General features: G+C 35.0%; 1 protein-coding gene across 1 annotated transcript in view; it reads right to left on the bottom strand.

Moving 5' to 3' along the window:
- The window catches only part of LOC111043378 (protein KIAA0100), a 60,976-nt gene that overhangs the window by 8,208 nt on the left and 28,453 nt on the right, over positions 1 to 24,315 (bottom strand). Inside the window, exons 24-38 of the mRNA XM_039436611.1 lie at positions 23,845 to 24,065; positions 22,171 to 22,313; positions 21,487 to 21,708; positions 20,750 to 20,890; positions 18,915 to 19,101; positions 17,638 to 17,847; positions 15,870 to 16,032; positions 14,412 to 14,463; positions 13,408 to 13,569; positions 11,347 to 11,705; positions 8,852 to 8,969; positions 7,725 to 7,954; positions 5,517 to 5,664; positions 4,580 to 4,673; positions 2,095 to 2,303 (exon numbers count right to left, since the gene is read on the bottom strand). Coding sequence (XP_039292545.1) covers positions 2,095 to 2,303; positions 4,580 to 4,673; positions 5,517 to 5,664; positions 7,725 to 7,954; positions 8,852 to 8,969; positions 11,347 to 11,705; positions 13,408 to 13,569; positions 14,412 to 14,463; positions 15,870 to 16,032; positions 17,638 to 17,847; positions 18,915 to 19,101; positions 20,750 to 20,890; positions 21,487 to 21,708; positions 22,171 to 22,313; positions 23,845 to 24,065 — 2,659 coding nt within the window. The remainder of the gene's footprint in view (positions 1 to 2,094; positions 2,304 to 4,579; positions 4,674 to 5,516; positions 5,665 to 7,724; positions 7,955 to 8,851; positions 8,970 to 11,346; positions 11,706 to 13,407; positions 13,570 to 14,411; positions 14,464 to 15,869; positions 16,033 to 17,637; positions 17,848 to 18,914; positions 19,102 to 20,749; positions 20,891 to 21,486; positions 21,709 to 22,170; positions 22,314 to 23,844; positions 24,066 to 24,315) is intronic.

Here is a 24,315-nt window from a genome sequence, read left to right as displayed (position 1 = left end):
TTTGAATCTAATAGATTAGCAATTAATAATGATAAGACTGAGAATATATATTTTTCATTGGCGAACAATGTTTGTGAGAATAGATCAGTCAAATTGTTAGGTTTATATTTAGATAATAAGTTAACATGGAAAGAGCAAGTGGAGTTTGTATGCAGGAAAATTTCAAGAGTAGTCTATCTTATAAGGAAGTTAAAATATTGCGTAGGTACTCAAACACTACTGATGACCTATTTTGGCCTGTTCCACTCACTCATCAGTTATGGAGTTATGCTGTGGGGGAACAGCAGCAATGCAGGAAGGGTGTTAATACTACAGAAAAAAGTCATCAGAATTATTGCTAACCTGCAGCAAAGAGATTCCTGTAGAGAGAGTTTTATTAAATTCGGTATAATGACTGTGACTTCATTGTATATTTACTACAATCTAATCCAGGTGAGAAACAATTTGGGAAATTATCTTCAAAATAGTGATAACCATAATTACAATACCAGACAAAACGGTGACCTTCTCACACCCTATGTAAGATTGTCTAGAACTCATAGGAGTCATATGTATCAGAGGCATGTAATGTTTAATAAAATCCCCATAGCAATAAGAAATTTGCAAGAAAAAAGCTTTAAATTAGTGGTAAAGAATTGGCTGAAAAAGAATCCATTTTATAACTTAAGAGAATTTCTAGACTGTGATATTAGTAGTATTGCTAGACTGTGAGCTATAATTAGTTTTCATGTTATATATTATATTGTAATATGTATTTCAAATTTATATTTTGACGAAGCCTATTGCATTGATGTTTATATGTTTAATGGCAAATAAAATTCTTATTCTTATTCTTATTCTTATTCTTATTAAATGTTCAATTTATATACGATTTACGTTGATCACATTGTGTGCGTATATGTGCAAATGCACGCTTGGTTATGCATGACCAAAGCGCGCGTATGAGTGACAAACTATGGGAAGAGCAAAATAAACACTCACACTGAACTAAAAGCGAGATAAATTACTTTTAACACGGCTCTTTCTCGAAGACGGAGAGGTCCGATGCTCTATCCTCCATTAATCACTCCCACTACCTAGCAGCATTCTCCTTCTTTTGTATCTGAGTGAGAGAGCTTTGTAACGCTACGCGGCAACACTCCCCTCCATCTATTGCTGGCAATGTTCCAAGTAGTGTACTGGTAAGCAGGTATATTGGTTTGTGTATGTTACAGAGATGTTTTCATCACAAGAACATGAAGCAAAATGACACAGCGCATCCAATTGTGCGCAGGATGTCCGTCTGTGACTATGCTACAAACTGTGGAGGGAGAAATGGGTTTCTCCTCTTCATGTTAAAAGTAATTTATCTCGCACTTTTAGTTGCGTTCACTGTGAGCAGCTGCATGCACGTCACAAAATGTTGTATGGCTCTTTCCAGATTTTGTTTTTGGCTCATGCATGATTTGACGTGCACTTGCACATATATGCATTCAATGATAGGAAGGTATTATTGTCACTTTTCCTTTTCTACCGCCTCCTATAACAGTATATTCAAGTAATCCCGGTATATTTGATCTACTATAAATTGATGATTCTTGTTAATCATAATCAATCTATCTGAAATATATTTTATTCGCCAATAATTTTTTTTATGATTTGATGATAAATTTTCATAATTGAGATGAGATCAATTTTCAATTTCAATTTATTTATTTCCACCAAAAATCATATACATATTCAATAATAGTTGAAGAAAATCATATTTCCCCACTTAGACTATCAATCCGTGTGTGGGAAAAGAATTCCTATCTTGACAAGCCTTGAGAAATAAAAAATAGAATTAATTTCTTAAACAACTTGAAAATTTTACATTTTTCAAACCTAAAAAATAAACTTTAATTGAACAACAATAACTTCAAATGTGAAAAATAAAACAAATTAAATCTATTACTAATATAGGTTGATGCTATAAGGTCGAAAGAATCAAATATTCTGTCTCTAATTAGGGATATACCAGGACTGGAGTTGATTTCACATGGAGAAATTCATCAATAGAGTATCAAAATGAGATGAAATTAGTTATGACGAAGATGAAGTTGGCTTAGAGTTTACCTTCATCTTTTCCACGTCATCCTTCTGTTCGATGCGCACATAGAAACTGGAGTCTTTTCCTTTCTTGAAAGCTCCAGCGCTTTTGCTTTTCTTTGGTCCAGCGGCGGCGCTCGGCTCAGCTTCCTCTATCGTTTCACCTTCAATGTTGTCAGGATCGCGTTCCGGGAAGCAGAACTTCATCATTGTGTCGTAGAACTTCTTCGTTAATCCTGCAAAAATGAACGTGTCAAGATTTGTATCAACATTTTCAAAGCTTATTTTCTGGAATAAACATTCATTTTGTGTAGAAGTGGAAGTGATATTGGCGGAATGTATTAATATTATTTGATTACAATACTCGAAAAGCACAAGGGTTACCTTATTTTTCTCTCCCTATCATTTTGATAATGTACTTATTGTATGAATCAATAAATAATAAAGAATGGCCGTAGCCATTATTTATTAGAATAAACAAAAATTATTTCTGGTTTTTACACCATTATAAATCTCTGGTAAACTCTGTTTTCCGATTTCACCAAGCTCGGTCAAGACATTTGAACATAGTCAAACCAAGTATGCTTTATAAGAGTGCACTGGAATTATCGATAGAAACTATCGAAATAGAAATAATATGTTTAGTGAACTCTTTGTAAAGCGTAGGCGATTTGACCATATTCAATTGTCTTGACCGAGCTTTTTGGTAGCGGAAATCATATTATATTCAGTGCATTTTAATGAATAATTTAGATTTAGAATATTTTACATTACATATTCGATAACAATTCCAGTGAAGATTAGATGACTGGTATTGGTAAATATACTATCAAGGAAAGCTCCTAGACATGATGTTAAAATTATCCTTGGTGATTTCAATGCAAAAGCTGGTAGAGAGTCTTGCTATAGACCAGTGATAGGTATGCACAGTCTGCATGAGGAAAGTAATGCTAATGGACTTCGAATGATAGATTTCGCCAGTGATAAAAACATGACAGTATGCAGCACATACTTCAAACATAAAGACATTCATAAGATGACTTGGAGATCTCCAGATGGAGTAACACAAAATAAGATTGACCACGTTTTGATTGACAAGAGGCATGGATCTGACATATTAGATGTGCGAAGTTACCGAGGGGCAGACTGTGATACAGATCATTATTTGGTTAAAATAAAATACAGACAGAGAATAAACAACATGAAGAAATTCCGAGGAGTGAAACAAAAGAAATTTGACAGCAAAAGGCTTATAAGAGAAAATGAAGCTAGGGAGAGATACAATCATAAACTTATGGAGAAATTAGCAGATAACCAAGGAAGAGAGGACACAGTTGAGCAAAAGTGGGAGAATTTCAAGAAGGCTGTAACAGAAGCTGCACAGGAGACAATCGGATATGAAAAGATAGAAAAGAGAAATAACTGGATGGATGATGAGTGTTTGAAGGCTTTGGAAGATAGAAATCTAGCAAGACTGAAAATGATAAGTCGGAAAACTAGGGCCGCAACTGTGCTCACAGACGAATTTACAGCAAATGTAGGACTTAGACAGGGTGATGTTTTGTCAGCTATGCTGTTCAACGCAAGCCTGGAAAAAGTAATAAGAGGAATAGTAATAAATCCAAGAGGAACGATAATGAACAGAATGTTGCAGTACATGGCCTATGCGGATGACGTAGTCTTGATTGCAAGAAACATCCAAACTCTAAAAGATGCCTTCAAACAGCTCGATGACGGATCAACAAAAATAGGACTCTCAATTAATGAGAGTAAAACAAAGTATCTGGCAAGCAGCAGAGCCCGGCAGATTGGCGACAGATTCATAGAGTGCAATAATTACACATTCGAAAGAGTGGAAAGTTCAAATATCTTGGTTCTATTATCACAGAAGATAACGATGTTGAAGTTGATATAAAAGCAAAAATAGCAAAAAGCAGGAAATCGATTTTATTATGCACTTAGCCAATACTTGAGATCCAAAACACTGTCAAGGAAAATTAAACAACAAATCTATGAAACTGTTATAAAGCCAGTTGTGTTATACGGGGCAGAAACCTGGGTGTTGAAAAAGAAGGATGAAGACCTACTGAGTATATGGGAACGGAAGATTCTGAGAAGAATATACGGTCCAGTATGTATTGATGGAGAATGGAGACTTCGTTCGAATCAAGAGCTGCGTGACCTGTACAGAAAACCACCTATTGTACATGAGATCAAAGTGAGACGCTTGAGCTGGTTGGGTCATGTAGAAAGAATGAGCGATGAAAGAGCCGTTAAAAAAGTTTTCAGAGAAAACCCAGGCGGACGAAGGTTGAAAGGACGTCCATGCAAGCACTGGCTGGAGGATGTGGAAGATGATCTCCGGAAATAGGTGTTAGGGGATGGAGACGCAAGACTGCCGACAGAGAGGAGTGGAGAGGCATTCTTGAGGAGGCCAAGGCCCTGGATGGGCTGTAGTGCCATGGAGTAAGTAAGTAAGTACTATCAAGGAAAATTACTTGGAGAAACTCACCTATTGTTAGTGGTACTACATTGATTTCGAAATGCTCTTTTACGGAAATTCCACCAACTGGGGCTTTTTCTCTACAAAATACTCTGATTGCTCTCTGAAAAAGAAATAAATCAATAATTGAACTATAGAAAACACTAACAAAAAGTAACTTATTAAAAGGTGCTCTAACCATAATCATGAACCTAGTTTTCATGAAATGCGGAGCTCATTGAAAGAAACGTATAATAGAACACTAATAATAAACAACTATGATCCACGGAACAGGGGAGAATATTTTGATAAAAAATGTTCACGTTATCTTAATGAAAAGATTGAGTATATCCATGAAAGTCAGTTTGAGTTCTTGGGGAGTGATAAGCACAGTTTTAATACTGTATTTAAAATCGTTACTCGTTGGACGAGTCTACAACACGTGAAGCTAGCTCTACTAATAAACTGATGGATATCAATTTTACTCTACTTAATTTCGAAAATTATTCCCCGGTAGTAAAAAGCACACTTAAAGCTGCAGAACACATCAAAACTCTTTCAATTGACAAACACAATTCCAGGACTTTGGAATCTTTTGAATCTTGATTTTTATCATACATGATGGTATATTCCCTCAATAACAGAAAAGTAAGCTTTGTACAGAATTAATTATTGTTGCGGTGTTGTTCGAAAGCAATTGATTATTTAAGTTTTATTGTAGATTAATAATTGCTTTTAGTTCATTGCTGTTGAATAGTAATTATACTAATTACAATGTAATACATTTTAATTTTGTATTTTGCTGCTTTTCAATGTAGCCTATAATATTATTTGATGTGTACCAATGTAAACAGTAAAACTTGATTTGATTTGACTCTCCTTGAGGGATTTAGTTTGATTTTTTATTGATAGAATGAATAACTTTCCATGCTTAAATATAAGGAGGATGATGTAACGTCCTACTTACTTTTCTGTCGACAGGCATGTTGCTAAGTATTTCTGTAGGTACAATCACTTCTTTATAGATCTGGTTGGGTAGAAGGTTCGTCATACGGACATAGCCCAGTTCCAAGAGGTGCTCCACTGAGTCATCACTCTTCGAGTTTTTGGTATATCTGAAGAAGATTCAAATTATATGCAATGAAATAAATCTTCCTAATTTATTTCTATTGAGCCTCAAACTACTATATGATCAGTATTTGAATTTTTATGAGTATCATTCCAAAATTTAAATGAATGCTATACGGTACTTGGAAGGGTGACCACTAAAAAAAGTAAATTCGTATGGCTTTTGTTGGAGGGGAGTCCCTTGCGGGAAGGTCCCACTGTCTGAATATATAATTTAAGCCGTCAATGAGCCTTACGACTGTCATAATTCAGCCGGGACCGACAGCTTAACGTGCCCATCCGATAACACGGGAGTGATCTGGTTAAAAAACTTTTGGTAATGAGAGGGTTTGAACCCGCGATCTCTATGCTGCTACGCAAGCATTCTAGGGTGACCACTTGTAAAGCCTTTCTGTGTTGTTGTGAAGATGATATGTAGTGAATATAAATATTTTATTTTTGTAACAAACGATACGAATGTGAAAACATTGGCAAACAAGGCAATCCTTGTGTTATTGTTTCTCCCAAATCTAGGTGAAGACTCATTCCAAAAAGTGGGTTAGGCTATGTTAAAATAAAAACTTCCAGCGGAAAAACGAACGAAGCATCTTTCAAAAATGACTGTTCAGGCTTTCATATCGGTCAATCAATCGGTCTTCGGTTTGATCCATCAATCGGACTATCATTTATTTATTCTTATGACTTTTATTGGCAGAGATATCTTTTCGAATGTTCAGCCTTGCCGTAATACCCAATGTCACTTCATTTATACACTCAAGTTTGTAGGTAATATTGGACTGAAGACCGATCACTCACCTGTCGTCAGACCAAATCCTGAGACAACAAAAAAATTACCATTATATCAAGTTTCAAATTTACGGCCTCCAAAAGGCCGGCCGTCAGGGAGGCCTTGGACTAAAGACCGATTTCAAGAACGACGTCAAGGCTCAAAATATAGCCTATCATTTGTGTTATTGAACAGTTTTGAGTCAAATCTCTTCTTTCTCTACCAACCATGATTCTAATTTTGTGCCGGTTTAAATGAAATAGATGATGGGCTACTTCTTTGTTGGTCTAATGCTCCAATCCACACGTGAGAGATCGATCTTGTGTTCAGCAGATGGATCACAATGAAGGCCGATCTCTACCATAACCTTCCCTGGGATATGTTGCACTCCGAGGGGGCCAGCATTGCTGCCTTTATGCGCGGGTTGGGGAGGTGGCTGCTCAGCATTGGACATGATGCCAGCGAACAATTAATTAGGTCACCGTAATCATTGTCTCTTCTTTAAGTTTATCTGAAATTTCCAAAATTCCCCTCTTTCACTTTCTTCTCCTTTTTCTGCTAGTTAACATAATATGATAGTTTCTGATAGAATATTATTTTTATCTGCACACGACAACATAATTCATTAATTGTATAAAAATACTAAGAAATTGTCAAAAACCACAGATTTTTTATTGATACTTAGAAAGACCGGTTTCGGTTGTTACACCATTGGCAATCTCTGATAAACTGATATCTAATGATAACTAATATGCCATTTAAGAATAAATATCCCTGATTCACTAAATTTTCAGAAAATGTCCACTAACTTTGCAAAAAGTTTGAGGCATGAAATTACGATTAGGTTATTTCTACCCCATGATTCTACCGATAATTGATTGATTTCTGTTTTATATTTGGCCAGAATGTTTTGAAATTGAGTTACTTTTAATAAAAATGAAAGTTACAGCAAAATCCGCCTCTTATTTATTTGGATTCATTTAGGAAACATAACACGTTGGACGAGTCTACAATTGCAGTTCTAGTTCTAGTCTACAGTTCAAGTTCTTGAAGAGTGATAAGCCCAGTTTTAATACTATATTTTAAATCCATACTCACGTTTGACGAGTCTACAATCACGTAAAGCTAGCTCTACTAATAAACTGATGGATATCAATTTTGCTCTACTTAATTTCGAAAAATTATCTCCGGTAGTAAACAGCACACTTAAAGCTGCAGGTACCATACTAAATGTTTTTTTAAGATACAAATTAAAATCAAACATTTTCTTGAAATACTTACAAGAAATTGCTGAGAACGAGATCAGCGATGCCGAGTTGTCCATCAGCGTCAGTGAGCCGCCATTTGGCATGCTTGAAGCAGATCTCGCTGGCCCGCACCGATGTGACCACCTTGTCTCCCTTCAGCATGGCCAGCTTCTGGTTGACTGCCAGCTGCGTCTCCTTGTAGCACGACAGCATCATGTCCAACTTCTCGCTCTCTGTCAACACCTTCTCTTTGCACTCATACACCTACAACCATCATACAAACAGACATTTATTACATGAAAAAATATAAAGGAAAATATTACAAAACAAATAGATTTCAGGGCAAAAGTGCTGTAGACTAAAAATAGTAATAATTCAAATCGGAAGATTTTAGGTTATAGCGGAGTAACAGGTAGCAGATAGATGCTTATTTATTTTATTTATTTATTCAATCATTCAGAATTACACAACTTACAAAAAAGTACCACAGGCTAAATCGCCCAAAACGGTTACAATTCTAATTTAAACAGTCCAAATGTAGTTAGGTTATGTATCACTTCAAAATTCTTCAATTTATAATTCAAATCACATAATTCATCACACAAAAATCATTTTTAAATTTAAAAAAAGTTTTAAATTGAATTAAATTAATTACAAATAGTTGTAACTTAAAATTCCAAACTTTGAAAAACGATTAAATTTTGAGACCGAAAAGACAAACACACTATTTAGAACTTATCAAAGATTACAACAATGATGGATAGATAGATAAATGCCTTTTATTTACAATAAACAATATTTCAGAAGTGATGTGGGCGAGATTGAGGCAATAAGAGCCCCCTCTTCCACTCAATCAACAGCAGAGAGTGAGAAGGAATCTAGTTTCTGACTTGTAAGTTGTAGGATTGGAATTATACGAGTTATAGAAAAATAAACGTCTGATATCGGTTATGTATCTATTTTCAATAGAGGAGAGGATGGAGAATAAAAACTTAGCAGAAGCAAGTAAGAAAAAACTCTCTTTAGAGATCTCCATAATCCAAATAGACTTGTATTGGAAATACAATAATTGTATTTTTAAAATAAATAAATAAGAAAAATACTTAAATCAAATACTTTTACTGAATTACAAATACTAAGCAGATTTAGCATGGAGCTTACCTGTTCTTCCAAGTTGTTCATCTCCGTTAACAGATGTTCACTTCCCGGTTCATCTACTAATGCTCTCTGTACAAGATAGGTTTCTTTCTCCAAACGTCGCAGTTCAGACGAGAGTGATCTTTAAACAGAGAATAGTTATTTGTGCAACTAGTGCTCAAAGTGGCTTCTTGAGTGCAGCAGAGGAACTTTGCTCACGTATTTCACATTAAACTTTTCCTACAGTTACCATTGAATATGAAAAGTGGGTAATTATGGGTAAAATGATAGCTGAAATCCATCAAATGTTTGTGTGTGTGATGCTGTTATTAATAACAACCTTATTTCATTTAAAAATTAATAATCCAATTGAAGTTGAAAATTCTCAGCCAAAGTTCTCATTTTTATTCATTCAAGAATCAGAAAAAATACAGATAGAACAAAAAATTCACATTCAAAATACACGCCAACAGCTGATTGGGATAGCTGCAAGATGGCTGAACCGACAAGCGCGCGACCTAGCGGGAAGAATCGTACCTAAGTTTGTTTCATCCAGCTAAAAACTACAGAAACAGGATTCAGAAATTTAGACTTTTGCTCAAATTACTGAGAAAAATTCTCAAAGTAAACTGAAACATATTTATAAAAATAACATAGACAACAGAGAATATTTATTGTAGTATTCTTATGTTTTTTTATTTATATGGATATCGAACGGTAATCATTTAACCTCAAAATTCGAATTTTATAATGTATATTTGCTACTTTTCTCATTGCTTGCAGTTGAAATAATAATTATCAATGGAAAGAACTATTATTTATTATAAATGATAAGAATTCGTAAACAATGATTATTTAATTATGATTTAGATTAACATTATTCTTGTTTTGGATTTCTATATTGGGATTTTATCATAAATGTAGGGTAGCCATTGAAATGATTCTGATCTAAATCTAACCACAGTCATTGTTATCAACTTAAATTTTGCTTTCGTGCACTAATCCTCCATATAACCCACCAACTATTTTGTGTTGCCATGTTGCAAATCTGGAGTGCAGAAAATTTTTTTCTCGCACTAGAGCGGAAAAGTGATTCTTTGCGTTCTGTAATCAGTGCAGGAATGGCCACTTTTCAAGGTAACTGTAGAAAAAAAAAAAAACATTTCAAACACGGGATATGGAATAATACAGTCATTTCTATAATTTCAAAGTATAGAAAATATTATGAGAGATATTTTCAATGATATTTAATTGAGGAAGAAAGGTTTAGGTTGATGATGAGTGAATGACCACTCTAGCAAATGAATTCTGCGTAAGGTAAGGCATTTAAAAATAAATGGGAAAATAATACATGACACATTGCAGCATTAGCAGACCAAGCTACAATCAAATTATCTGGATTATAATAGAGCTTTATTGCCTTGCCGTATCAGTCTGTTGTTTGATGATTGGAATTTTGCCATAAGGAGCATGAATATTTACAAATTTATGATTTATTATGTGTTTGAATGAACATTAATCGTATTTGCATGATGAATATTCAAAGTTAAAATAAAGCTTCTTAATTGCTGGGTAATTATCCACTTTGCAAGATTATAGACGGCGTTTGATGTTGTATACATTGATGATCTCAACTAATACAGTAAAGCATGCTATCAGATGGGCTCGTTGGATTGTCGGTCCCGGCTGATACATAACAGTAGTGAGACACATTGAATAACATATGAATGTCCACAGTGCATCCCTCTTTATGTTAAACCTGTGTGGAGGGATGGCTCACACTAAACAAAATGAACTTAGACTTAGTAATACATAATAAAATGCTGAGAGTAATATAATAATTGACCGAGCGAAGTGAGGTCTAAGATTCAAGTCGACGGTTTGGCATTTCTCTTAATGTTTAAATGTTTGAATGTTTAAATGTTTGAATGTTTGAAAGTTTAAATTTTTATATGTTGCGCATTTACGGCGAAGTGCGGTAATAGATTTTCATGAAATTTGACAGGTATGTTCCTTTTTTAATTGCGCATCGACGTATATACAAGGTTTTTGGAAATTTTGCATTTCAAGGATAATATATAATGAAAAAGGAGCCTCCTTCATACGCCAATATTAGAGTAAAAGTCAGACTATAGAGTTATTCATCATAAATCAGCTGACAAGTGATTACACAGATGTGTGGAGAAGCCAGTCTATTGCTGTATTTCCATAAGGTTCACAGTTTTAATCAGGTACTTGTGGATGAGAATACTGCATGAGGTCTACTGTTCACAGAACTACTAGTATAAATAAGTATTTACACTAATGAAGATCATTCTTCCATATCAATACTAGTTGGGAATTGAATAGCTTACTTTCTATTTTAAATCAATATGAGATTGAAATGATATACTCAGTAGAGGTGGAACATTCGTCAGGGACTTACCACGAATAAAAGCCATGAAGATAATACCCAACTAGAAAGCCATAACATACGGTAATTTAAAAAATTGGTTTTTCTTAAAACAACAATATCTCACCTAATACTGTTCTGCAGTTCTTGTATGGGCTTCCTCTGGTCCTCAATGCTGTGCAGTTGAATCTGGAAGCGCATGCGCTGCAGGCGTTCGTATGCCTCCTTGCGCCTGGGCTCAACATAGAGCAACAGGTTGTTGACAATGTCGAGTATCATGGCGTACTGCAGCGAGTTGGTGCAGACGTCGAGGTCGTGATGCATGAGCGTGAATGCGTCGACGGCCGACTCGTGCCGCTCCCAGGGGCTGGCCGTCTCCTCGGGCAAGGGAGGGGGCACCTCGTACAGGGCACCCGGGTCCAGGCTGCTGTCTCCATAGCCCGCGTAGAAGAACTCGCACTTACAGCGCGATACTATCCGTTGCAGCTGCAAAAGCAGAAGGGACAGGTTTTTAATAATGCACTATAAATATACTTTCAATATATTTTTAAAGTGATGTCAACTTCCAAATTGAACTCTAATAAAAATAACAATAATTTAGATAACTACCACTAGATGGAAGCCTAGTAAGAATATGGTAGCCTACTTATCGCAAGAACTTCTGAAATCCACCAAGAAGTTTTCACCGATAAAAAATAAAGATAATAATATGGAAAATACAAGTGATTCGTTTTGCAGTATTTGTGGTGACAAGGATGAATTAGATCAAGCTTTGAAAATTGTGAAAGAGGAATTATTTGATGTTGCTTTCCATGACGAAACACGATATAATAACTTTGTTGTAGTTCAGACACTGTGTTACTTGTAAATATTTGAAAAGTACACTTACCTTTTCTTGGAGTGTTGAGGTATGCATTTCACTCATAAGAAAAGATAAGTATTTTTTCAAATATTTTCAAGTAACACAGTGTCTGAACTACAACAAAGGAATTATTTGTCATGAGCTATCAAGCTATTCACAACTGCCGAATAATAATAATAATAATAATAATAATAATAATAATAATAATAATAATAATAATAATAATAATAATAATATTATCAATAATATTGTACAGTTTTATAGTGGATAGCTATGATTCAGGTTATTCCGTTACAACTGATTTAATATCAATTATTAAATCAATTATGGTAGATCAATTTTATCTCATATTTGATATATTTTCATGAAAATATCTATTGTCAAGATTTGATAGTACATTTTTATAATTGAGATGGAATATTATAATGATTTATTAGATTTTTAAAACGCATGAAATCTGACGAATAGCAAACAAACTAAGTGAAGAAGTATAAGCTAATCTGTGGGCTAGTATAATGTAACTGTTTTGGGCTGTACCTGTTGGTCCTCCCCTAATTATTGTGTATCATTGGATCAATTAATGAATTATAATGAATTTCAAATAAATTCTTACAACAATGCATAGCGTCAAATTAATATAGTTTTGAAAGTATTCTAATCTTTATCACAATGTATATCAAAATGGAATTATCCATTAAAATCTAGGACAAAATAGTCTCTATAGCTCTAAAAATTGAAATAACCTTTTAATAGCCAAAAATACAGCATGGCGAATAACCTCTTAATAATAGCTAGTTTACAACTGTACAGTCATTGCTTAACGTTAAAAGCAAACATTCATATTTTAATTTCATTTCCACCTCTTGTGCCTTGGTCGTTCCTGTTAGTGCTGATGAAAGTTATTATACTAGGTTAAGGTAGATACTGCAACAAACTTTGTAACTGTTGAATTTTGTGGAGGAAATAAATTTGAATTGAATTCGGCAGCGGCACAGAATAGGGAAATAATAGAATATCTCCTCTGTCTTATGACAAAAATATAAAGTCAATTTTAATAGATGCTAACGTTAAAACGTGAGTCTCACTATAGTAAAAAAGTTTAATATTTCCTGAATATCGATTTGCAATTACCTGAAGAGGGGGGTTCTCTCCGGCACTGCTGGCTCCCACAGTCTCACTGACAACTCCCCCCACCGACTGACCACTGCCCACCAAGGTCGGTCTTATGACAAAAATATAAAGTCAATTTTAATAGATGCTAACGTTAAAACGTGTCTCACTATAGTAAAAAAGTTTAATATTTCCTGAATATCGATTTGCAATTACCTGAAGAGGGGGGTTCTCTCCGGCACTGCTGGCTCCCACAGTCTCACTGACAACTCCCCCCACCGACTGACCACTACCCACTAGGGTCGGCACATCGGGCAGGTCAGCTATCACTGTGCCTTCCTTCTCCTGGATGTTCTCCACGCTCAGCCACATTATGTTCTAGAGTAATGGAAGAATGGGAAAAGAAACTGAAGGAGGTGAACCACTGGAAGCCAATCTCGCTGGGAACCAAGAAAAATAATCTTCAAATTCCATACTTAGCTTTTGCAGACGACCTTGCTATAATGTCAGATTCATTGGAAAGTGCAATAAAACAAATAGAAATTTTAAAAGAATGTGCTGAACAAGTAGGCTTACAAATATCATTTGAAAAAACTGTTTTCACAACATCAAATATAGAAGTTACTAAATTACAAACAAAATATGGAACAATTAAGAAGGTACCATACTTTAAATATCTTGGGGAAATTATATCAGAAAAACATGCACAAAATGAAAGGATACAGAAGCTTGTAAAGGCCTAGGGCTAGTGCAATATATTTATAATAAGAGATGTATGTCTATCAATACCAAAATCAAACATTATAACGCAGTAATCAAGCCAACAATGTTGTATGCCAGCGAGACCCTAACACTTAGCAGAAAAACAGATACTGAAAATTTGAAAAAAGAAGAAAGGAAGATAATTAGAAAAATACTTGGACCAAGAAAGACCGAAGATGGTTATAGACTACAGAAAACAGCCAAAGTGAAGAATACTCTAACATAGAAGCAGACATCAGGAAAAGGCGCCTTAAATTTTATGGTCACATAATGAGGCTTCCAGATCACAGACTTACAAAAAGAATAGTAACATATGTAGCAACCCTTAGTAATGGAGGTGCATGGATGAAAAACGTCAAGAAGGACTTAATACTTGCTAACATTAACAATGATGAAATATACAACAGGAACAGTTTCAGAGAAAAGGTTGAAAAATGGGAAGTTAAACCAGAGATGACTGTGCCAAGAGTGGGAACAAAATGGAGTGAAGCAAGGAAAGCGGAGTTCTCACTGAAAATGAAAAACTGGTGGATTGATAAAAAGAACAAGAAAAACAAAAAATGAACCAAATTTTGCTCAGCGTCTTCCATCTGGGAGCTTGACGGCTAATAATAATATAATAATAATAATAATAATAATAATATCAATAATATTGTACAGTTTTATAGTGGATAGCTATGATTCAGGTTATTCCGTTACAACTGATTTAATATCAATTATTAAATCAATTATGGTAGATCAATTTTATCTCATATTTGATATATTTTCATGAAAATATCTATTGTCAAGATTGATAGTACATTTTTATAATTGAGATGGAATATTATAATGATATATTAGATTTTTAAAATGTATGAAATCTGATGAATAGAAAACAAACTAAGTGAAGAAGTATAAGCTACTTTGTGGACTAGTATAATGTAACAGTTTTGGGCTGTACTTGTTGGTCCTCCCCTAATTATTGTGTATCATTGGATAAATGAATGAATCATAATTAATTTCAAATACATTCTTACAACAATGCATAGTCAAATTAATATAGTTTTGAAGGTATTCTAATCTTTATCACAATGTATATAAAAATGGAATTATCCATTAAAATCTGGGACAAAATAGTCTCTGTAGATCTGAAAATTGAAATAACCTTTTAATAACCAAAAATAAAGCATGGCGAATAACCTCTTAATAATAGCTAGTTTACAACTGTACAGTCATTGCTTAACGTTAAAAGCAAACACTCATTTTAATTTCATTTCCACCTCTTGTGCCTTAGTCGTTCCTGTTAGTGTTGATAAAAGTTATTATACTAGGTTAAGGTAGATACTGTAACAAACTTTGTAACTGTTGAATTTTTTGGAGGAGATAAATTTGAATTGAATTGAATTCGTCAGCGGTGCAGAGTAGGAAAAGGCTAGAATAAAGAAAAAGAAAAATCTCAGTACCCTTTTTGAATTATTTAATCACAACCACAATCACAGGTTGTGATTAAATTATTCAAAAAGGGTACTGAGATTTTTCTTTTTCTTTCTATTTTATTACAAGTAGCCCTATACAGGAAAGAGATAAATAAAAGCTAGAATATCTCACATTGAAATATTTTTTGTCTAATGACGCGGATAGCAAACAAATGTTAATCTCATGTTGACATTAAAACGTGTAGCTCACTATAAATAGTGAAAGAGTGACAGTTTGATATTACCTGAGTTTTAAAATATTTTGTTTCAATTTCGTTTTGTATATACTGTGATTCGCTGCTCATTTTAAAAATTTGTAATCATACATTGTATGAAAGCATTAAATAGAATTGAAATTGAATTGAACATAACAATTATATTCAATGATTGAATATATGACTGAATATTCATACATTGTATGAAAGCAATAAATAAAATTGAAAGTTGAATATTGAAAATTACCTGAAGAGGGGGATTCTCTCCGGCACTGCTGGCTCCCACAGTCTCACTGACAACTCCCCCACCGACTGACCACTGCCCACCAGGGTCGGCACATCGGGTAAGTCGGCTATCACTGTGCCTTCCTTCTCCTGGATGTTCTCCACGCTCAGCCACATTATGTTCTCTGCAATCACATTATATGTAACAAGCTTTAGGTGATGCCTTGCTGTCTAGATTTTTGCAATTGGCAATAAGATAAGCCTATAAAACTTATTAAGAACATTAGACGAAACGTCAAAGTCTGTGGTTTACACAGTGAAATCTTAGATCATAAATTTTTTGTTGTGACCGTGAGTGACACCCTCATTAGCTCCAGGCTTGTGCATGGGTCATGGAAGGATGATGATGATGGTGAGTTGTGAGTGGATCTAAAAATTTGGTGGGTTCCGAATTATCGAGAAACGTTATACAAACACATAAATGATATTAAACATTCATATATTAAATTATTAATATCAGAACCGGAATCTGCACTTCAAATCATCGAAAGAGCCGGAATCGACTCTTCAAGTGAACACCCTTCCATTGCTAGTAGTAGGCGCACGAATTCCAACTTATCTGAGCGATAGCTTATCAACGTGACCACGGAGCCAATCGTTTCAACTCAAAATGAATTTCATTATTCTATATAGAAAATATCTTGGTTAAAGATACCAGCAAGTTGAAACTTGATCTATGTAAACTGTCCTTTACCAATTGGTTCACAAAACAGACAATATTTTTCTCAAGATTCTGTGTAGACTCGGTCCCGCACTATCTTCTACTAGAATTCCCAGGGTCACCCTGGGCCGGCTAGACTTAGTCGGCGACTGGGGCGGGCTGCAATAGGGGCTTTGGCTCCGTAACAAAGTGAATAACATTTTTTTTTACTGGTGGTGGTGCCCACTTGAGCTCCAGAATTCTGAATGGGTAATGAGATGGATGATAAGAAATGTTATTCTTAAGGCATTAATGTATTAGATCAAAATTCAAGGAATTGTTGAGAGCATATTTGATAGATTTAGCATGCTACAGTATAAGCGAGTTTACTGTAAAAAATACCGTTTTTTCTCCCCGAGGGAGAAAAAGCATTTTTCACTCGTGGTGTACACAACATTTTTCCTCCACCTACAAACTTTTTTTAAAAACTGCAAATAAAATAATTTTATTTTTAACAGCTGACAGGAATTACAGTTTACCGCCGACAGCGCTTTTGAGCTATCTGTCGGCAAAAGTTGTAAAAAAATGGCCGACTCATAACAACACTACAACTATGATAAAGTTTGCGTTCCAAATTTGATTAGTTGATGGAAAATATTCGTTGGCTGGTTCTTTGAATAACATGAAATATTGAAAAATATTTATAAATTTTTATAGTATACTGATTCTGATTCAAATTTCTGGTTGAGGTATTGAATTTAGTTGGCTCAATGACTACTCTAAATGCTTGCTCATCTGAGCTTAGACCTTCTAACCAATTTCCAATGTAAGTTTTTGCAAATAGAGAAGCTACCCATGTTATTTAAATGGAGTTACTTTTACTCCCTAGGGAGTTTTTCTGTTTTTTAGTCCCGAGAGCAAAAAAGTGACACTTTAGTATTATGTTCCAGGGAGTAAAGTAAATACTTTAGACAGTAGGTGGAAGAAAAATACATTTATATAAATATATGATTAACCCTTAATAGACCTTAGTTGCTTTTGATTCATTACAGGTACATTTATACCGACTTATTTAATGACATTAACTTACCGTCGAGGGAATCGTTCTCGCCGGCGCTGACAGTGGCATAGTACTGCATGCACTCGAGGGAGCCGACCCAGGTGGTCTTGGCCACCAGAGTGCGGTCCTTCCAGACTGGCTTGTGGATGCGCTGCAGGATCTCCGCCTTAGCTGCACTCAGGATCACGTAGCCCTTCGTCTCGATGCCTTTCAGCAGCACCTGGCTGTTCACTAGGGCGACTAAAACACAAAAACACTTCAATATTGCTAATTCCGAAACACTTTTCGACGATACATCGTAATTATCATCACTTTTGTTACTATATCCACTGCTGGAAGGTTCACAATGAGTGTTGTTAGTTTGTCCGCTATCGGAATATTCCCGATATTATTAGTTACTATTATTTTTGGAATAAGGTAAGTCATAAGGTGCGTACAGATTTACGCGCCGCGAACATGAGTAGTTCACTTTTAATCAGCTGATGCCAAGCTATATATTCTGTATCTTACCGTTTCTGTAAAATTACAGATATAGTCAGCTGATTAAAAGTGAATTGCTCATGTTCGCGGCGCGTATATCTGTACGCACCTATACGCTTTGAACGAATGAGTTATAAGGTATCAGTGATTATATGACTGGTATTCATTTCCCAATCATTCCTATAGTTTGTATAAGGTACCATTAAATGCATACATAAATAAATAGCTAACTATTCGATAAAATTTCCTGACAAATTTTTCGTACAAAAATTGAGTGGTGTGGGTATTTTCAATATGATGTTCCCTTTAGACTGAGTGATATACGCAACGTAACTTAAGGTAAGCAAGTTTTTCTTGCACTAGTAGCTAATATTAACTTGGTAAGAAAGCTTAACTGATGGGTATTGTTACAACACTCTAAAATTGAGTTAAAAGTAAGTGAAGAAATGAATAGAGTAGCCTAATTAAATTTCAAGAGTAATAGATAACCACCTTGGGCAGTATGCTCCTTAAAGAGATAAATTCTTCATTCTTCAGGAATAAAGGAATAAACAGCTCATATTTTTCTTTGGGGATTACGGATGATAATTAGAGATGTTCAATTCTGTTTTTACATTCAAATTAGTTCGATCTATCAAAATGACAGTTTCAGCAAAATACTAGCTTTATCACAAATCAAAAGTTTTCCAATCGGTTTGCAGTTGTATTCTCTTGGTTCATTGATTTACCCAGCTATTATAAAATATGGTAAATTACACTTGACTAAAATATACGACTAAAAATAGAATAAACTGAAATATACCACGATCTAGGACTACCGTACTTACTCAGCCAATTCTTATGTACAACGTCATCTTCTTGGCAGGCAGCTAGGCCTTGCATTTGCTGCTCCTTAGTTTGAGCGGACAAGTCATCACTGAAAACCACCGCCTTATTCTCAGCTTCGGCTATCAACTTCTTCAGCATGTTGGCCGCATGCCCCGACTGCAGTTTTGTCATTGGAGAAGGACTGGCCTGTTCAACAACAATAATAAATTGATTGATGCATTAATGGGAATTTGAAAGCAATGAATAATTATATTTCCAATTAATTGTAAGAAATTGTTTTATAATAGAAAATTAAACTAAAATTCGGACATCAACTGAAAATTTGGACAATATTTTTTCAAAATTGTGTTGGAAATGGTAAGAGCTATGCCTGTATTTCTTTCAATAAGTATTTTCGTCATTAAATGAAAGAAATAATGCAGATGAGAATAGCTATAATAATATTTTCCAAGATAACTACACTATTTTATATTCCAAAAACTCTCAATCTAATTTATTGTTCAAAACAGCTTCGTGTGGATGATTTGAGAAGAGAAGGGATCTCTTTCGTCTCGGAGTTGGTGAGTTAAATCGGCTCAAAAATTTTCATGTAGTTTTAAGTCAACAGCGTAAGACTGGATGAGGATGAATGGCAACTATTTATAATATATAGACTTTCTTTATAATATTAGAGGAAAGATGAATAAGAATGGATATAAACACCCTGCTCACTGAAGGTATTTTACGGTTAGTTCTAGAAGAAACAAATCGACTATCCCAGGCATGAACAGGATGTTTCAAGGAATCTTTAGATCTAAGTGCCTTCAAACACTACTTAACACGTGAGTACTGTTGTAAAATTGAATAGTTAGTTAAGTTCATACTTAGCATCATTAACCAACAGATCTAGTGGGATGAAGACGTTAAAACAATGGTGCCAAACTTATGAGCCTGTGAGCTAGAATAGCATTTATAAATCTTCTAGTGAGCTACCAACGAATATTAGACTGAAGAAAGTAGGGTACGCAAAATGAAATTTGCACACTTTTATTGTCTTTAAAGATACATTTCTTTAAAAAAAGTAAAACAAAAGTTGAAATGTACATTTCAATGAGAGCAGTGGAACTCTTTTTGGTCATCAAGTATTTTCTTGGTGTTTGGAGGGTACGTTATAGTCGCCATTCTGATGCAGTTGTCTAAAACTTCATCAGTCAATCTGTTCCCAAATCGATTTTTTATTAATTTCATACTTGAAAAAGATGCTTCACACAAGTAGGTAGAGCTGAACATAGCTTTCAACCTAAATGCAACTTGAATAATATTTGGATATTTTTCTTTGGGGATTTGAGGCCAAATATTTCCAGTTGTAGAAAGTGATCTGAGAGACAGATCATTTTGAAAATCCACAAATTCCATTTCAACTGAAGCCTGATCCCACCAAAATGTTTTACAACACAAGCTGCAGAATTTTCTGCATAGATCTCTACAAAAGAGAGTTGATAAATTATTTTACCATATTTGATATGCTTTTAAAATTTTGAAATCTTTGATCAAGCTGTTGCCTCAAGTCTGAAAGAATTGTAACGTATTCTTGGTTATTGCTGCGGTGCTGTAGAGGAGTTTTCTCGTCATTGATTTCACTCAGACTGGGAAAGTGTTTATATTCAAACTGGATGACATTCTTTTGCACGAGCATTTTTGTGAGCTACCAAAAACTACCCCATGAGCTACCGCTAGCTCGCGATCGACTCATTGGCGACCACTGCGTTAAAAGTTACTTATTTAGGTAAAAGGTACTTATTTTAATATTTTTGACAAGAATGATGAAATCTATTTGATACAAATTCCAACTTACTGAAATCTCTGGTGCTTTGGAAGTAGCGACTGGCGTGACAGGTTGGGCTTCTAAGCCACGGTTCGATGTTTTCAAAGGAGTGGAAGTCTTATCCGCTCTGAAGCTTTTCACTGCCTCGGTAGATAGGTTCTTCTTCAATTGCTGTAAACGAATCGTAAAATAATCATTAATAGTCAAATCAAATCATGATAATTAGTAGATTTCTAAACTCGCACACAGCAACAGACGGAATTATGCAGAAATACGGAGGAGAAAATCCTCCCCAGGTGTTACAATGGTGCCACGCATACATACGTTCATCTATCTCTTTTCTGTATAGGGCTACTTGTAATATAAATAGAAAGAAAAATAAAAATCTCAGTACCTACCCTTTTTGAATTATTTTATCACAACATGTTTCAAGATTGATGTCATTTTCAAGTCATGCCATTTGACTTGAAAATGGCATCAATGTTGTGATAAAATAATTCAAAAAGGATACTGAGATTTTTCTTTTTCTTTCTATTTATACGTTCATCTGTTTGCATAACCGTCTGCATGCAGAAGTTTGATTTTTCTCCGTCTTTCTGCTACTGTGTGCGTTCGTTTTTATCTCCCCATTCCCTGGCACCAAATTTTCCAATGTCGACCTCCATTCTACAACCACCCCTTTCGTGGCCGAAATCATACACTATTATAATCAATAATCGTATGAGTAGATTCAAAAATATGGAAAACATCCCCAAAGCTGAACAAACCTTTGTTTTCATGAATGAGTCGAACAAAGCGAAAGCGACATTGCGGTTGCTAGAGGTCCAGGCTCCCTTGAGGTGATGCACCACTAGGCGGTGCGTGGGCGTGCGTTCGCCTACCTGTTCGGGTGGACGAACCTTGCCCAGCACCGATGCCTCTCTGCCGTACGACACTTTGCCCACGCTCAGGCAGTAGCACTTCTCCACCGGCTGGCGAAGTGACAGGATCTGCAATCGTAACGTTTCTTGATAAATTATGCAACTATAGTCCATTTGAGTATACCTCCGACTTGGATCAAGTGAATTCTTACTTATGGAATCCTTAGTGATTAAAAGTAACGAAGTTGAAAAACTTAGTCATGAGAAAACCAAAGAGCTAATTGTTTTTTCCATGAGAAAATACATTGAAATCCAGGACTGAGACGAATAAGTTTGTTGCTTACAATAAATACAGCCATCAATCATTAATCAAGGATCTAGTCGAATATTTTCATTAAATAATGTGACGTTCAAATATTTATAAATATTTATTAAAAGGTAGAGGTACTTGAAAGTTCAGTTAGAAATAATTACTAGTATCCTTATATTATTTTATGCCATACACGACTATAGTTTCGGCTAAAATAGCTAGTATCAAAAGTCGAAATTAATTATGTGAATATGACTTCTAAATCCAAAATAGGTACAAACCTCCTTGCCATCTTCTTCTTGCAATGCACTCTTGAGCCAGATCTCAGCATCATTGAGTTCACAATTCATATACATTATTGCCCACTCAGGCCGAGGGCGGTGCTTCAGTCCATCGTCAATGGGCACTAGGGTAAGCGTGTGCTCTGCAACATTATGACGTTCATTAATATTAGTATATTGATGAGTGAATGTATCTTTATGAATTCCGGTTTGAATTGAACTCCTAATTCTTTATTTATTCTTACAATAGGTAGCCTACTTCATTAAAATGATAAGGAAAGGGAAAATAAGTTAACTTAGTGCTATTCCTCTGCCAAATTTATATAAGGTTACAAATAGTCCGAAATAGGTTGAGCCTTGCAGTTCTTTACTTCAAATATGTTCGGTCCACAAATATTTTCACAGAGCACATTTTCAAATTTAGATGTTTCAAATCAAATATGGGAGAAATATCACACATTATTATCTCTAGAACAGGGAATATTCAGATTTAAGGACCGAAAAAACAAACTTAACTCTCAAGATATTTAAAGTTTGTTTCATGTTTTTAAGAAACTTTTATTATTAATCTATCCAAATTTAAAATTGTTTGTTTTATTCTAATTTATATTTTAGATTGTGATTTGGTGTAGAAATTGAATGGACATAACCTATAATATTTGGACAATTTAAAACTAAATTAGGAGATTGAAGAAGTTTTGAGCAATAGCCTGTTTTTCTTTTCCGATCCTTGTATTGTTTTTGCTAACCTAATAAATAGATAAATAGATATGGCTGTGGTGATCTTGAATGAATTCTTCACTAAAAATTCATGACTTAATGAGATCATATTGGTTCTTCAAAGTGACCCTTTGGAAAAATGACTTTTAAACTTCAGTGAGATTCACTTGAAACTATAAGTGTTAGTTAGATGGGAAGTTTCTATATCATTCAGCTTACAAGAAATACTGAGAGTTTGAAGTGAATCATACATTGCATTGAAAGTGTAGACTGATGGTTGACTTGGAATAGAATAAAGTAAAATAACAGAGCTTGAAGAATATTCCAGCGCAATGAATAGAATACTAAATGGAAATACCAGAGATTAATAGTTATTTGTGCAACTAGTGCGCAAAGTGACAGTTTGCTGCACCGAAAGAAACGTTTACGCCCGAGCCGTAGGCGAGGGCGGAATGGTTTCTTGAGTGCAGCAGAGGAACTTTGCGCACGTATTTCACATTAAGTTTTTCCTACAGTTACCATTGAATATGAAAAGTGGGTAATTATGGGTAAAATTGCCTGAAATCCATCAAATAACTTAGTAGTGTTTGAATGGCGAGGCGGCTGTGTGGTGTGTGCTGTGGTGGCACTGTGCTGTTGCTGTCCTCGATATAATATATAATAGTAATAATTAGCGCGTTGTGCTTCGTTGCACCTCTGCTCACTATAGCAGCCACAGCAGTCACTGTTACCAACTTCATTTTGATTTTGCTGCACTGTTGCTCCATATAACCTACTAAGTATTTTGCGTTGCCATGTTGCAAATCTGGAGTGCAGAAAAAATTTTTCCCGCACTAGAGCGGAAAAGTGATTCTTTGCGTTCTGTAATCAGTGCAGCAATGGCCACTTTTCAACGTAACTGTAGGAAAAGAAAATACCATAAGAGTGAATAAAAATCAATTTGAAATGGCTTACCAGAGCTTGATGAAATGCGTTGTCCGACCAGTTCGATTCCCCTCTGCATGGCAAAAGACATCCAGTAGTGCACTTGGAACCGGTGCAGCTGCAGGGAGAGGTGGATCTTGCGATAGTGTCTGCTCAGTGGCTGCTTCCGTGGCCGCAGGTTGTTGAAGGCCGATCCTCGTCTGGTGGGTCGCGTCACTCCCGACAAAATCAGTTTCAGATTCTCAAACCACCTACACACAGATTGATTTTTTGAATAAGCAATGGATATTTTTTGGATCTTGAACAGAAAAAATATTCAACTTAAAACAGTGCCCTTGATTTATCACAAAACTGAAAAACACAAATTCTATTCGGTGATAAACCCAGTGGAAATGAAAATAAAACAGTGTTTCTTAATTATGGAAAAGTTCTACAATATGCATTCGACTAATAATTTTTTCAACGATTGAAATTCCAAGCTTAATTGATCTTTTCAAACCA

This window comes from Nilaparvata lugens, chromosome 10, assembly GCF_014356525.2.
Source record: "Nilaparvata lugens isolate BPH chromosome 10, ASM1435652v1, whole genome shotgun sequence".
NCBI classification, from domain to species: domain Eukaryota; kingdom Metazoa; phylum Arthropoda; class Insecta; order Hemiptera; family Delphacidae; genus Nilaparvata; species Nilaparvata lugens.
Note: the sequence above shows the minus strand (reverse complement) of the source record. Positions and strands in the feature narration are given on the sequence as shown.